The sequence below is a fragment of the Actinia tenebrosa genome, unplaced genomic scaffold (genome assembly GCF_029948245.1).
Source record: "Actinia tenebrosa isolate PJP-AT-01 unplaced genomic scaffold, QUT_ActTen_1.0 PGA_scaffold2__45_contigs__length_23673736, whole genome shotgun sequence".
Lineage (NCBI taxonomy): Eukaryota > Metazoa > Cnidaria > Anthozoa > Actiniaria > Actiniidae > Actinia > Actinia tenebrosa.
Genome location: NW_028292579.1, coordinates 15,092,485 through 15,106,809, shown reverse-complemented (window position 1 = coordinate 15,106,809; position 14,325 = coordinate 15,092,485). Strand labels below are relative to the sequence as shown.

Sequence of the window (14,325 nt, the reverse complement as noted above, 5' to 3'; positions counted from 1 at the left end):
ATCAGGTCTAGAATTTTTTTACGGTTTTGGCATCTCTAGATGATATAAATAAATATTCCAAAAAAAAATTTTCGATTTCGAATTTTTTTCACCTCGAAATCAGCCTTCAAAGTTAGATTTCTGGCGACGCCCAGTCGTGTTGGCCGTGTTTTAGGAGACTGGTAACTAGTGACGTAAATTCGAGAACCGAGAAAAGCGATTGTCAAGGATACGAGTAGACAAAGTATTGTAAACATTGACCCGTTAGTGACTTTCATTCCTTCAAAAAACATAAATTTCAATATATAATTTCACAAGACGGCTACGAACTATTACGGGAGTGATTGCAGCTCTGAAAGCGAGATTTCAAGTATATATTCAGAGGAAGAGGATGGAGAAATAGAGGACGAATGCCATCAACATGCTGAAACACACGAGTCAGATGATAGCTACCCCAGGTCTGAATCTCACGAATTGGTAGGACCATATTCTTCAGAACCACTTGCTGATGCGGACTGGCTCAGTGAATATAACGAAGAAATTTCAAAGATCGAGAAGAGAAATGAAAAGCTTCAAGAAAGATTTGATGGCGTCACGCCGAATAGCGCTTGGTACGTAACTATCAAGATCTAGCTACAAGCTCACTCTTTTTGCAAAATATTTAGTTTCGTTTTGATTTTTTTACTAACTCGCAAATCTAAACGTTTCCTCTTTTAGGTGTAGATGCGGTCATTGCAAGAAAGACTTACTTCAAAAACCTCAAGAGTGTAATTGCTGTCACGAAATAGAGGGTTGTCTCGAGTCACTGAAGTCTTCCGAAGTGCTCGAAGAATTGGAAGTACCTCCCATTTGTGTGACCTTACATCCAGGGTTTGAGCCTGTTTGTTTAAATCGCTGGTCCCTACGTTCATCATGTGCCAAGTACCGCACTATCGACGGATATAAGTATAGACAAACTGGCAGTGAAGAAGAGTGAGTAAATCCTTTTTTTTCTTCTAAGCTTAGTTTTAATTACATGGGCCCAGAACAAGTAAGATAACTATGACTAATGTTTTCTTCCTTATTTTCTTATATCTTTTACTGTTCACGTGCTTTACAAGTCATACCATGCCGTTTTAAAGTATTACTTATTTCCATGATAATGATGTAAATAGCAATTGTAACTGACAGTTGTTTATTTCAAGAATATATTCTTGTTTGTTTGATAAGTTTATATACTAACAAATTATCATTTCATATTTTAGGCTTCTCCGTGCAACAACTTACAGGGAATTCACCCAATTGGTTCATGGTTATCAAGGAGGAGGATCCAAGAGAATCCCACTGCCTGCTTGTGCATACCACTCAATAAGAAAACAGTTTCCTAGCACCGATTTTTGTGGATACGAAGATAACGAGTGATACATATTATATTATAAACAGAACATTGCATTAGAGTGATTTTACTTGAAGCATGAAAAAAATTGCACTACATAGTAGTAGATATTCACTGTTTTCTTTTATTTTACTTCGACTCTCCTCACTAATTATACAACTTTGTATCATGGGTCTAATAGAAATGACTCAAATTGCCTTTATGAGGGTTGTTTTGTATTTGTCACTTTGTATTGCACTTACAACTATAATAAAAAATTATAAAATAATTAATTGTAAAAAGTATTACAAAATGATACATTTCTACATATTAATATAAGAGTGAAGTCACTAAACCAGTGAAATGGATAGTAGACTAATACACCTTAGCACTGAGACTCTAATGCCATTGTTTTCTTTTGTGTCTATTTGACTATTACACCTTAACAAGTAATTTCTATTTCACGGGTTTAGTAACTTCACTCTAAAAGCAAGAGAGTATTAACTGCTTTTCTGGTTTTTAGGGCAGTCTTTCACATTCTTGTGTCCTTTCATGGGATTCTTGCAATGAGTGCAATGAGGGATTGATTTCTCTATCCTGCCTTCTCCAATCTTCTTTGTTTTCTTCATTTCGGCAGCTTTGGCTTCTTGTTCAAGTACCTGTGATACTGATAAAAGTAATGCACAAATTAGCATGAAGTGAATAGTTGATGACAAAATTGTTAGTTTATATTATACTTCTATTATGTTATGACTGTTAGATTATTCAACATATTAGAAATAAACCTTCATGACTTAGACACAACAGTCTAATTATGAAGAAAGATCTATAGTGAAAGCACTGAATAAGGACTTGGTGATATTTGAACACTGAAACAGAGTGCAGTCAGTATAACCAGTGAAATAGTACAAAATCTAAATAGTAGTAATAATTAGCACAAATTCATTTGTTTTCTTTTGTTTGGTTAGCACTATTCAGTGCTATTCAGCTAAGCAAATTTCACAGGTATGATGATGGCACTCTTCAAACTTAGAAACATCAATGGGAAATAACATCCTACTCACATGGTGTTGTGGGTGGTACATTGTCTACAACCATACTCTTTCTTTTTTCCTTTTTTTCCAAAGCCACAGTTTTACTTTCTTTTACCAGCATCGTGTTCATTGATGGTGGGGTCATTTCTTTTAATTCTTTCTGTGCCTCTCTTAACATGTCTTCTTTCTGCAATGCTTCGAGAAAAGTGATGTATATCTCTTCTACATACCCTATTGATAAAAGATAAACAATAACATGTATACAAGTATTTTTTGACTTTTTGTTAAATCAGATGTGCCGAAATAGCAATTCTTACCATAATCTGGTTTTATTCTCACATCTCTTACAGTAGCCTCCCCATTTTTAAACTTCGGATAAATAAATCTCACTTGGTCTGATCCATCTGGTCTGGTCTCATCCCTTACTAAGTGTGCCAGCTTTCTGTCGTCTTCTCCGAAAGAGTAACGCTGACTGTAGTCCTCTGGAGAAAAGTGCTCCGAGCATATTGCCGAAGTCGCCGTAGGTGTCCATTTTGCTCGTCTTTTCAACACAAAATCGACCCATCTTTTCCTTCTAGCCTTTGCTATTGGTCGGTCATCATTAAAATAAGGGATCGTATGAAGTTTTATGCCTTTCTTCGTTATATTTGAACACCCTCCAACCACGCACCTACTAGGCATATTTACAATACTTCGAAAGGCCGATCTAAACTGTGTCACCGAATTTACGTCACAGAAAAACTAGTGCCAGTCCATTAGCGTCTCCCAAAACACGGCCAACACGACTGGGCGTCGCCAGAAATCTAACTTTGAAGGCTGATTTCGAGGTGAAAAAAATTCGAAATCGAAAATTTTTTTTTGGAATATTTATCTATATCATCTAGAGATGACAAAACCGTAAAAAAATTCTAGACCTGATATACACTTTAATTGTTTTAAAGATCTTAAATTTGCGGATATTCTTTGGGGAAAACTTTTATGGTAGACTACGTTCTGGTTGTTTTTTAAATATGCAAATTAGTTGGCGAAGCAAACTATATTAATTATTATTTATACTTTGGTAACATTATAAAATATATTTTATCTATCTATTTCGATAATAGTAACCTTAATAAGGTTAAGGCATTATAAACCATGAAAAAAAAGCCAATTCATTCCTGTAACATCGAGTTACGTGAAAGGTATTAATAGAACGATGATACCAGTGTCACGCAACTATCACATATTAAACGCCGAATCTTTTTCTCGGTGAAAATCTGAAAAATCCCTATTTTCAATTTTTATCAATTTTAACAATAATATATATTCTGTGCTCAAGAAGTAAACTATATCATTTTCGGTATTGATTTGAAACAAGTTATTTTATAGCTCACTGAAGAGACGCGTTCAGTCAGTGTTCTGGCTTCCCGAGAAGCATGTGCATTCCTCAACAAACGAAGACAATCTCTGCATCAAATCTTTCTTTCTGTCCTTGTTACTAAATGAAACTTCAAAATTGCTCAAAATTGCTTTCAACATGTCAACACTGAACTTGTTTAGTTTTCGTTCTCTCGCATAGTCACATACGCTGTATGAATCATAGCAGATGGGATGCTGTAGGCCTAGTTCGTTTTCAACATCCTTAAGCAGATTATGTCTCTCCACTTCCAGATCTTCCGCATACGCATCCTTGAGGTCAATGTTCTCATTACCAAGCTTCCTTCGAGCTGCAGCGAGTCGTGAAAAAAATCCACGAACTTGACTTTTGGTTAACCACTCTTCTCTACCAAACAAACGGACATTATTCTCATCTCTTGCTTTTCGCATATCAGTTGCTACTTGTGCTGCATCGGCTTTATTTCTCATTCTCTCTCCAATATCAAATTTTGCTGTCAAGTACTTCTTGACGTTGTCAGAAAATCTAGTTGCTCCACCTCGGGGATTGTGCAGAGCCCATCCCATCTTCATTTAGGCATTCTTCTTGTTTCGACTTACCGCGTTTGGCGGACACTGATGTTTCGATACTTGCCAGTTTTTGCCCCTCAACTTTGTCAACAGTAGAGAATTTCATAGCCCAGTCTCTTCTCAGTTTATCATACACTGTCACCTGTTTCTTGCTGCAGTGATTTCCAACATCCAAGTGGGCTTCAAGGTCAGAAAATGTATTGAAAATCTTTTGGCAACCGGGCTCGGAGCAGGGAAAGATGCCATTAGCATCTTCTTTTGCGTCTTTCTTAGTAGCTTCTTTATATAAACGTGTGTCTCGGAACGGAAAAAATTCCTTACATACCATGATATCGGTAGAGCCTTGGTGCTTCACAAACAGGCTTTTGTAGGGAATCAGTTTTCCTGGACCTATTCCATAAGCCTTCCAAACACGCACGCCGTTCTCTTCGTATTCAAAATTGTGGAACATGCTAAATCCGTCTATCTTGATTACTTCTAGTGTGTCTTTACCTTCATCAATAGAACATACGGATGCAGATGTACCTTTAACAGGCCTTTCAAAGAGGGCTGTTCGCATATCATCTGCCGAGACTATATCATGCCCTTCATTGCAGTACCTTCTGATAGAGGATTTCATCGGGCAGAGAATTCTGTCGCAAATGTCCTTACCGTACTGTGGCTCCGAATGGTCAAATCGCAAGACACTGACACCAACTCTCTGACCAATATCTCTTAAAGCAGCAATGAGGGAGTTGTTCTGATAGCATCCTGCCTCATCTGAACGAAGAAAGACTGACTTTATTTGTGGGTTCTCAGCCTTTACCACTTTGAGCATATTTTCAGTGATAGAACACACAGCAAACCAGTCTTGTTTACACGAGTCCAAAATATGGGCGTAGGACTTGAGCTCGAGAGTTTCAGAACTGGCTTTTATTGATATAATCGTAGAGATGTGCCAACTCAAACCCCGCTTCCCGTACCAATCCGACTGCTTTTCTCTGTACTTCAGCGGCAAGAACTTCATGGCCCAGTCCATAACCATCATTGCCGAGTCGGATCTAATGTTCTTCAGAACATCTTGTTTAGCTTTATCTTGGTGAATGGAACGCAGAATATGGGCCTTCCATAGAGAAATATCTGATTTGGCTTTGTAAAAATCAAACAGAAGGTCATCTCGTTGATCTTGGCTGTACGGCGTCCAGGACTTTCCTTGAAGTTCTCTTTCAATTTCTTGTAAAACATTCTTCAGTGCCTCGCATTCATCGCAACGTTCAGTGTGTTGGTGAGAACAGCTCTTCTGAAATTCCAAGTTTTTTTCGTCGCCGAGGCCAAACCTCCTGCAGTGGTCGGCGCAAATAGAATCATCTGGCTGGCAATTCACACGATAATCGGTCTTCAAGTATCGTTTTGCATCTCTTAGCTTTCTTTTAACAGCACCACACCAGAGTTTATCTTTTCCTCCTTTTTCGAGGACGTCGACAATTCCTTCTATTGTCTGGAAGCCTGAAGCACCATCGGCAGCTGTGTTGTCCAGTCCTTGAAGTGACTTTCGCTGTGAGGCCTCTCTGACTTCCAAGATCTTGAAAAGTGTCGAACGACTTAGTGGTTCACACTGCTCTTCTCTATAGAATTCTAAATATTGGGTTATCATTGTAGACCGTGTCACAGTCCGAACTACGTTTGGCATTTCAATCTTCTCACCGCTGTCAAGTTTAAGGACTTTGCTTCCATACGCGACATCTTGGTAAAAGTAAGGGCGATTAACAAATTCTATGAAATGATCTACCTTCGTCATATCAAGCCGTGTGCGGTGTTTTTTCTCTTTTACTTGCTCTGTACCAGGACCATTTATTCGAGCATGCAATCGTGCTTGTTTTATCTGCCATCCTGACAACTTACCGTAGGGAAGATGGATTTCCTTAAGGGTACCTGCTGAGTATCTACAAGCATAAAGGCTAAGGATTTGTGTCTTTAAGGTCTTCGATTTTGCATTTTTGTACGCTGTCATGAGTAATTTGAGTTCTTCGGAGGGTTGACGCTCAAGTGCTAGTGATCTAAAAAGTTCTTCACCATTCTTAGGAGCAATTGATTTACAAACTAACAAGCAGTCTTCCCTAGCTTTCTCTATGAACTGCATCTGTTCAGCTTTTGTTGCCTTTTCCCATGGAATATTCAACTGCGAGTCTAGTGGTTTACGCGTTTCTCCATGTACCTGAAAAGCAATATCTTTCATAGCTGAGTTATAAACGGTCAATGCGTCAGTTCTCGCATTAAACCTTATAGAGTCGGAAGTTACACCTTCTAAGCCTGGAGTCCAGCATGGTTCGGGAGATTTGATCTGGGGAGTTAGTGACTCTCTGAATGGAGTAGAGGACAATACTTGGCTAATAGCTGCCACAGCTTCATGTTTGGCAGTCCTGCAAAACAAAAACAAGAAAATAATAATAAATAAATAAAACAAAACAAAACTAAACAAAAAACAAAACAAAAAAGTACACGTGTTTCAAATGTGTTTGCTGATCAGATCAAAACCGTGGAATATATGTTACGTAGATAAAAAACAAACCTTTCATTTGAGGGTTTTTGACCTGACTTAAATTGAGCTCCTCCCTTTTCCCTAGCATGAAGCCAATCTTTATGAGCAGATATTCGTTCATTGTGTTTCTTGCGACATGTCGTACAAATAGCTGAGGATAAATGTTAGTTGATATTATCAAATACCTTTTAGCATCAATGTAGTATGTTTTGATGAGGCGTTTCCTCATTTACAAATTTTCGGGTTGTAACGTTAGCTGGGTTAGGGTACATTTCTTTCTTTTTTCTTTTTGAAATAAAGCACAAAGGGAATTTGCAGCGCAAGAGGTTTGTGCATACTGAAAGTTTTTCACTAATCATTTAAGACCAACGCACATGTGCAGAAGGTGGTTCAATATTACTACAAAACAAAACAAAATATTTTATTTGGCAATTTATACTATAATAATAAGTACATAGGTGGTGATCCACTACTACAAATGCATGTCAAAAATGTTAGGGGGAGGGGGGGCTACATAATTATCAACAGTCAAGCAATAAAAATGTCATGAACTAGAATATAATAAGGTTGTACTTTAGTTATCCACAAGTGTAAAATAGTCAAAAGAGCTAGTGTCTATTAAAATCAATTAAAAAACGTTTTGAAATTTTACAAGACTATACATTATTTGATGTTATGTGCAGGGGAAATCCATGACTATTCCAAACTCCATAGAAGAAATCAAAGCTCAGCACTTCTTTTTTATCATCATATAACATACCAAACTGCTTATCTTCATCTATAATTGCCTCGATCCGCTTCTTATCCTGGGTTACCTTTCGAAGAAAACTTTCACTGGGTATATCAGAGTCCATTAACTTTGAAAACAAGGACCTCACTCGAGCTAGAGATATGAAAGCCATCACATATTTTAAAGACTCTTTTGATTTAGTCTCTCCGGTAAACAGTCCAAAATTTGTTCTTGAAACAATCTCCCTAACAATTTCAAATAGCTCCCTTGGCAAATTAACTTCCAGCAAGACCTTCCATGGATTTTTTTACACTTAATCGCTTAGACATGCGACGCATGAATTGCTTGTACCATTGATAAGCCATACGTTGTAGCATTGGAAAATAATTACCAATACTATGCTTGTGGCGAGACCGAGAATCGCCGAAATGGACCGTCGCGACTGACTCTATCAGGGGTTTGAGCTCTGCCAATGCCTTTCTCACGTTATCTTTATCTGAATTTACAGATAAAAGTTCAGATTTAGCAACAATTAAAGCGCCAAAAATCGTATAAACAAACTTGTCTTTTCCATCCGCCGTTTTGTTTTGTGTTGTATAGGACAGATAATACCGCTGACTGAAAATTGAACGGGCGCACAATGGCCGGATTTGGCTCTCATTTTTCCCAGCGTGATATGAATATTTTGATATCAAAACCTTAGATAATAAAACACATTTTTATAATATTATATATAAAAATCTATCAATCTAAGATATATATTATAATCTCATACCAATGAAATGTTAATAATAATAAACTAGATAAGAAACACATTTTTCATAACATTGTATGCAAATCTAGCAATCTCAGGAATGCACATGGTTAAACAACTCAAAGGGCCAGGCCAGGTTTATAGCTTTTGGCCTTGACACTGTCATGTATAAGAGCCATGAGCTTGTCACCACAGAAAGAACATTCTTTATCACTAGGATCTGCCTTTTCTAGGCCACAATAGCAGAAACTATCATCTTCAAAAACTCTCGAAGGTATGTAAACTTCTTTGCTTTGTGAGTATAGGCATGGTACATGGTTGTGCTCGGGCAACCATATTGCCATGATAAACTCATGTCTAAATATGTCTTTCCATCTTGTCTGATATGTGGAATTTTGGCTCAGCCTGTGCAAAGCAACATGTTTAGCTTCTCTACCCTCCATTGTGACTGTAAGGAGCCCTTGCTTGTAGATATCATACACATGCTTTGCATGCACGGGTAAAACATGGCCAATAGTCCAGATGGTTGGATTGATGGGGTAAGGAAGAAACAGCTTGTTGGCATGACAGTACTCTCTGGCTTTAGTTTCAAGATTACATAAATCAGCATCTTTGACTTCAAATCTGTTGAAGATTGAGCAGCAGTCTCTCAACCTGATGCCTATATAAACTAAAGCCAGGACTGTTTGCCTTTGCTTCTTACTATCATCCTCATGACTCAGGTGCCTTATAAGTCTCATGAAATTATGGCAAAACATCCTTGACTCCTTCCCAGTAAACCTGTATTGCATGTCCCCCTTTTTCCCTTGTGTTTCATTATACCACATCCTAACTTTCTTTGCCAGTCGGGTTGCCTTCACTTCAAACTGCAAAGCAGTTACAACTCTAGCTACACAGATGTCTTGAGGGATATCAGAAAAAAGTTTGTGTGAAGGTTTGAGCTTGGACTTTCCTAATGCTTCCTTAAATAAAGCTCTAAAAAAATACTGCCATGCATTGTTTTTCAGATGCAATGGTTCAACATGAGCTCTATCAATTAGTCTCCCTATAAGAGGAAGATGTTCCTGGCGGCTCTTCTGGTTAGCAATAAATTCTGTGATACTAGTTCTTTTAGTTTGCTTTGTAACCTGTTTAGTTTCTAACTTTTTCTTGAAATTTTCCACAAGCTTGACTACTTCAACCCTGTGTTTATAACTCCATGGCTTCCGCATGTGATTTTGACCCTGGCCAAAAGTCCCATGTAGGTCACCACTATCTGAAAAAGTAACATTTCCAAATGAAGAAAAAAATCTAGCAGAATTGGACAATTCTCCTCCAAGCATGGCTAGCATTTTCATGTCATTGGGGAGCTCAGAAAATTTGAATGTCACATGTAAACCCTGTACTTGAAAAACTTTGCTTTCTATATCCACAATCCGTTTATAAACAGCTTGAACATATTTTGTAACTGTCAAAGAGGTTTCCTCACAGTTTGCACCAAAGACTAAAAAATTATCATTACTAGATGCAACCTTTTTTCCTGTATTGAGGAAACTAATTAGAAATGAGCAAGCTGTTTCATGCTTTCCAAAAGGGCAACCATCCCCCCCAAAAGCAACCTTGAAGTTACCTTCAGTTTCACCAAACCATCTAAGACTATCTTTCTTTGAGTTGCTTAAATAGAAGTTAGCAAGTCTTGGGAGAAATTCTCTCAGGTCACGAAAACTACCATTTATGCTAATTTCATCATCACCTGATAACAGCTCTTCAACTGGAAATACATTGCCAATATCTATAGCATTGATTTCCTTTATCAACTGATTATAAGTAAGTAATTTAGGAATTGTACAATTCCCCAAAAATTTCAGACCAGTTCGACCACCCCTTTAGCGTTTACTGGATGTCATAGAGGTAGCAAGACGCACTGCCTGGTACTTTCTTTTACCCATAACACCAGCAGAATAGTATGCTGCTATACTTCTCAATACATTTTGGTGTGATTTAGTAAAATTATCTATTTCCTTTTTTTGGACTTTGTTTATTACATATTCTGTGACTTTCTGGTTAGTCAATACATAATCCCCTAGCTCATTAATCTTACACTTCTTTTGCAAGGTGTCAAAGAGTCCATCTAGTGCTGGCCTTTTGTTGCTGTTTGTAGCTCCGTATATTTTTTGGGCCAAGTTGAATGTTTCTTCATTCCTTCTTTGGAGAGTTTTCTGGTTACAAGCAGGACTGTTTAGCAATGTAGGAGACCTGACTCTTTTTGGAACCTAAAATATCAGAAACTATGTATTATATATATTTTCATTAAATAAAGGTAGAATGCACCAAAGCAAATTATCTGAATAAAAAATACCTTAAGAGGAGGTGGTGTTGTACATGCAGATGCTTTCTTAGTTGATTCTCTTAGTTGGTTTTCCTGCATTTGCAAGATGAAGAAAATGTAAAATTTTAATAAGAGTAAGAAAAATTTAAAAAAACAACAAAAAAACAAAATAAGATTAATAAAAACTGCAAAGTAAAATATAAATAAGACAGAAATTCGATAGTTTATCAAAAGACAAATTCTTATTAACTTTTAACAGTAATTATATCAAAAAGGTAAGGAGAATTTGAATGTAGATCACAACTCGTGTAATATATTTTTTCTATTCCTTATAGCATTTTATTCAAGATAGTCTTGTTCCTAGCCTTTCTTAATAATTCAGAAACTTATCGGCCAATAAGCTTATAAGTTTAATTTCTTACATTTATTAAGTTAATGTTTTTCAAGTCCGACACTGCTGTTCTTAACTTTCAATTCAGATTTAAGCTTAACTTAAATTCAAAAATGTTTAAAAACCTTACCTTATTTTTCAATCTCCTGACCTGCTGCTGTAAGGTTTTAATAGAAGACAAGGAATTCACTTTTTCTTCCGTCAATTCCTGAAGAACTTCGCGCTTTCTCCTTACAAAGCTGCCCACATCGAAGCGATTATTTCTCTTGTAAGGCATTGTGCCACAGTCAGCTGTGAAAGAGTACAAACTGTTGTGACTATGCTATAAAGGTGGTCCAGATATATAATTATTTCTCGCCCTGATTAGGTTTGTATGAAAAATAAAAAACATACGATTCTTACTTGATAAACATGGAATCCATTATTTACCTCTGTAAGATTTTTGGATTGGAAGCAAAAAAGTTTTTTGGAAGAGAAGTCTGCCAATTTCACAACTTGTCTTTAAGAAGCCATTTTGACTCGAAGTCTGCCATCTGCAATTCGTCGATTCTTAAGTTTTACAGCTCAAGTTTGGTATCAAAATGAAGCTTAGTTCGCGTTCTTTGTAAATTTCCCGCTCTTTGCTTTGTCAAAGCTATCCCAAGAAGCTCAGCGACCCGTTTTTATATCAAAATAAGTAGTACCCAGTCTCTAGAAAAATTATCCCGGTCAAGATATCATATTTTGCTTCAAGTATATGTCCGGAAATCCGAGCCAGATGACCCGGCGTGCACATGGATTAATGAAAGAATGGATGAATCCATGAATCAATCAATCAATCAATCAATCAATCAATCAATCAATCAATCAATCAAGGAAGGAAGGAATATATTTATTACATGATATACCTGCTGATGGTTTGACAGTTTTGATAACTTTCCCTTCGCCCACTCCATAGGCACGCCAGACTTTATTTTTACCTGCGGGCATGAATTCAAAGTTGTTCATCTTACTGATGCCTGGTTTTTTCTCGGTACACTCATCTGTGTTTCCAATGGATTCCATTGAAACTACGCGCACGCCATTTATACCTCCATGTGAGAGAAGGGCTTTTTCGAGTTGTTTCGCAGTAAGTACATCGTTGCCTTCGTTTATGTAAGCACGGATGTGGCTTTTGCACGTTGCTGCTAGGCGATCTGCCGCTCCCTTGCCACCTTGGGGATCACTAAAATCAAGGCGGGCTATTTTTACTCCAGATGATTTCGCTATAGTGTGGCAGGACAGGATTGTTGTCGCGGAGTGATAACAACCTGCGTTGTCTTGTCAAAAGTGGGCTGTTGTGATTTCGGGATGTTCCCGCTTCAGGGCTCGAAGTACATCCCCCATTATGGTCACCACTGCTGGGCTGTCTTGGCTACATGATTGAATGATGTGCACGAAACCCTGCCACTGTAGTTTTCCACTTTGACGTCTGTACACAACAGATATGTGCCAGGAAATACCACGTTTGCCAAACCAGTCTTGCTGGGATTCTCTATACTTCTGGGGCAAAAACTTCATGGCCCAATCACTTACAATTAATACCGTCTTGTCATCAAGAAGCTCAAGAATATCGCGTCGTGCTTGATCCTGCCTTGAAGACCTGAGAATGTGGCATTTCCATGACTGAATGGCTAGTATGGCTGATCGTACAGTGTAGTGTACTTCATCTCGCTCATCAACAGAGGGAAACTCAAAATCTTTGAAGCATCCTTCGATGTCTTTTAAAGTTTCTTCAAGAGCTAAGCACTGCTCGCAGACAGCATCATGTTTGTGATTACATTCCTTCTTGAAGTCAGCATCGCTACTGTCACTAAGGGAAAAGACTAAACAGTGATCTGCTACTTTATCAGCATTGTCAAGATGAGCCTGTGGAAAAAAATGAATTAACAAATTATGATGAATCCTGTTAAGATTGTAAATAATAATGTTTGTTTACCTTATAATCTCCTTTCAAGTAAAGTCTTGATGTCTTTAGATTCTCTGTTGTTTTCACTTCCCATTCTCTGTCAGTAGCACCATATTCAACAAGCTTGGGAACTAGCGATAATAGCTCATCAAACGCTCGCGATCCATCCGCAGCGAAGTAATCGAGGCCTTGAAGAGATTTTCTGACTGAAGCACTGCACTCTGACAGTATGCGAAACATCGTACTCTCGCTCAATGGATGGAAATTTGTTTCTTCACAGTATCTACTATACTGCTGTACAATCCGTCGTGGTATCATTGTACGTATCACGCTCGGTACTTCCAAGACTTTGCCAGATGAAAGCGTGAGGTGCTTTTGGCCAAAAGGAAGATCTTGAACCAAATGTGGGCTAGTTATAAATGATAAAAAGTGATCGAGTTGTTTTGAATCTATTCTTATACGAGCGGACGTTTGAACAAGAACTGGCACACCACGACCAAACTGTAAACGATGTAAATTTGCTGCAGTGTACCTGTACTTGGTAAGACCAGGAATAAGGGATGATATCACAGCATAGCTTGCTAAATCAGTCATTATATAGACAGGACTTGTTTTCGGGTATCCCAGCTCGACTCATCCTTGTACGATTCAGCTAAAGCATCTAAATAACGTTGGTCAGCCATTGTAACTTCATTTACACCAAGAAGTCTACTGATTATGGAAGATGACGATACAGCCTTCCAAATCGGTCCAGCATTTTCAGGAGAGATGGTTTGGACAACAGCGGCTACGATTTCAGCGCCCCTCTTTGTATATCGCTGCCTCGTTTTCTCACTTATTTCATCCCAGTCTATCCATCTCCTTTGAATAGGTGGAATATTTGAAACAACGAAAAAGTCGTTCAACTTTTCAAGTGGATTATTGTGATGACATCGTATCACTTGTTCACTACTGGTCGTAGATCCAGTACTTGCGGTGTCAGGGCTAATGAATGTGTCACCAGAAATTTTAGCGGATGGAGAAGCTTCATCGCTAGATGCGTCGCTCGTAGTCTCCGGAGTAGGCGAATTTTCTTCCTGAATCTTTAATTGGTTGAAAGTTTGAATGACTTCATCGAATGAGTCGATATCGCTTTCTTCGTCATGCATAGGTTTACTTCCCTAAATGAAAAAACATCAACATTGACTTATAAAATACTGCTCATAAGCTTTCGCGCCTTGGATAGCTCTCAGGTGAACTATAATTATGTATATCATATACAACATTACTTACTTCAACAATACTCAGCACAGTTTCAACAACTTCAGATTCGTTCTCTCGAATACTTTTTAGATAGGCTGCACATGTTACACATAAAGTAGAACAACTTAGGGAACGCATGGATAA

General features: G+C 37.9%; 2 protein-coding genes and 1 pseudogene across 2 annotated transcripts; all 3 read right to left on the bottom strand.

The window, feature by feature from the left end:
• Positions 1 to 1,458: 1,458 nt before the first annotated feature.
• Positions 1,459 to 3,229, bottom strand: LOC148909369 (uncharacterized). The gene is made up of 2 exons (XM_089034673.1): positions 2,685 to 3,229; positions 1,459 to 2,000 (listed from the first exon to the last, which is right to left on the bottom strand). Exons 1-2 carry the CDS (start codon positions 3,046 to 3,048, stop codon positions 1,834 to 1,836), a joined length of 531 nt encoding a protein of 176 aa, XP_088890799.1. The 5' UTR covers positions 3,049 to 3,229; the 3' UTR covers positions 1,459 to 1,833.
• Positions 3,230 to 3,753: 524 nt separating this feature from the next.
• Positions 3,754 to 7,731, bottom strand: LOC148909368 (uncharacterized; annotated as a pseudogene).
• Positions 7,732 to 8,432: 701 nt separating this feature from the next.
• LOC116288668 (uncharacterized) lies at positions 8,433 to 9,742 on the bottom strand. Its single transcript, XM_089034666.1, has one exon. It carries the CDS (start codon positions 9,648 to 9,650, stop codon positions 8,433 to 8,435), a length of 1,218 nt encoding a protein of 405 aa, XP_088890792.1. The 5' UTR covers positions 9,651 to 9,742.
• Positions 9,743 to 14,325: the final 4,583 nt, after the last annotated feature.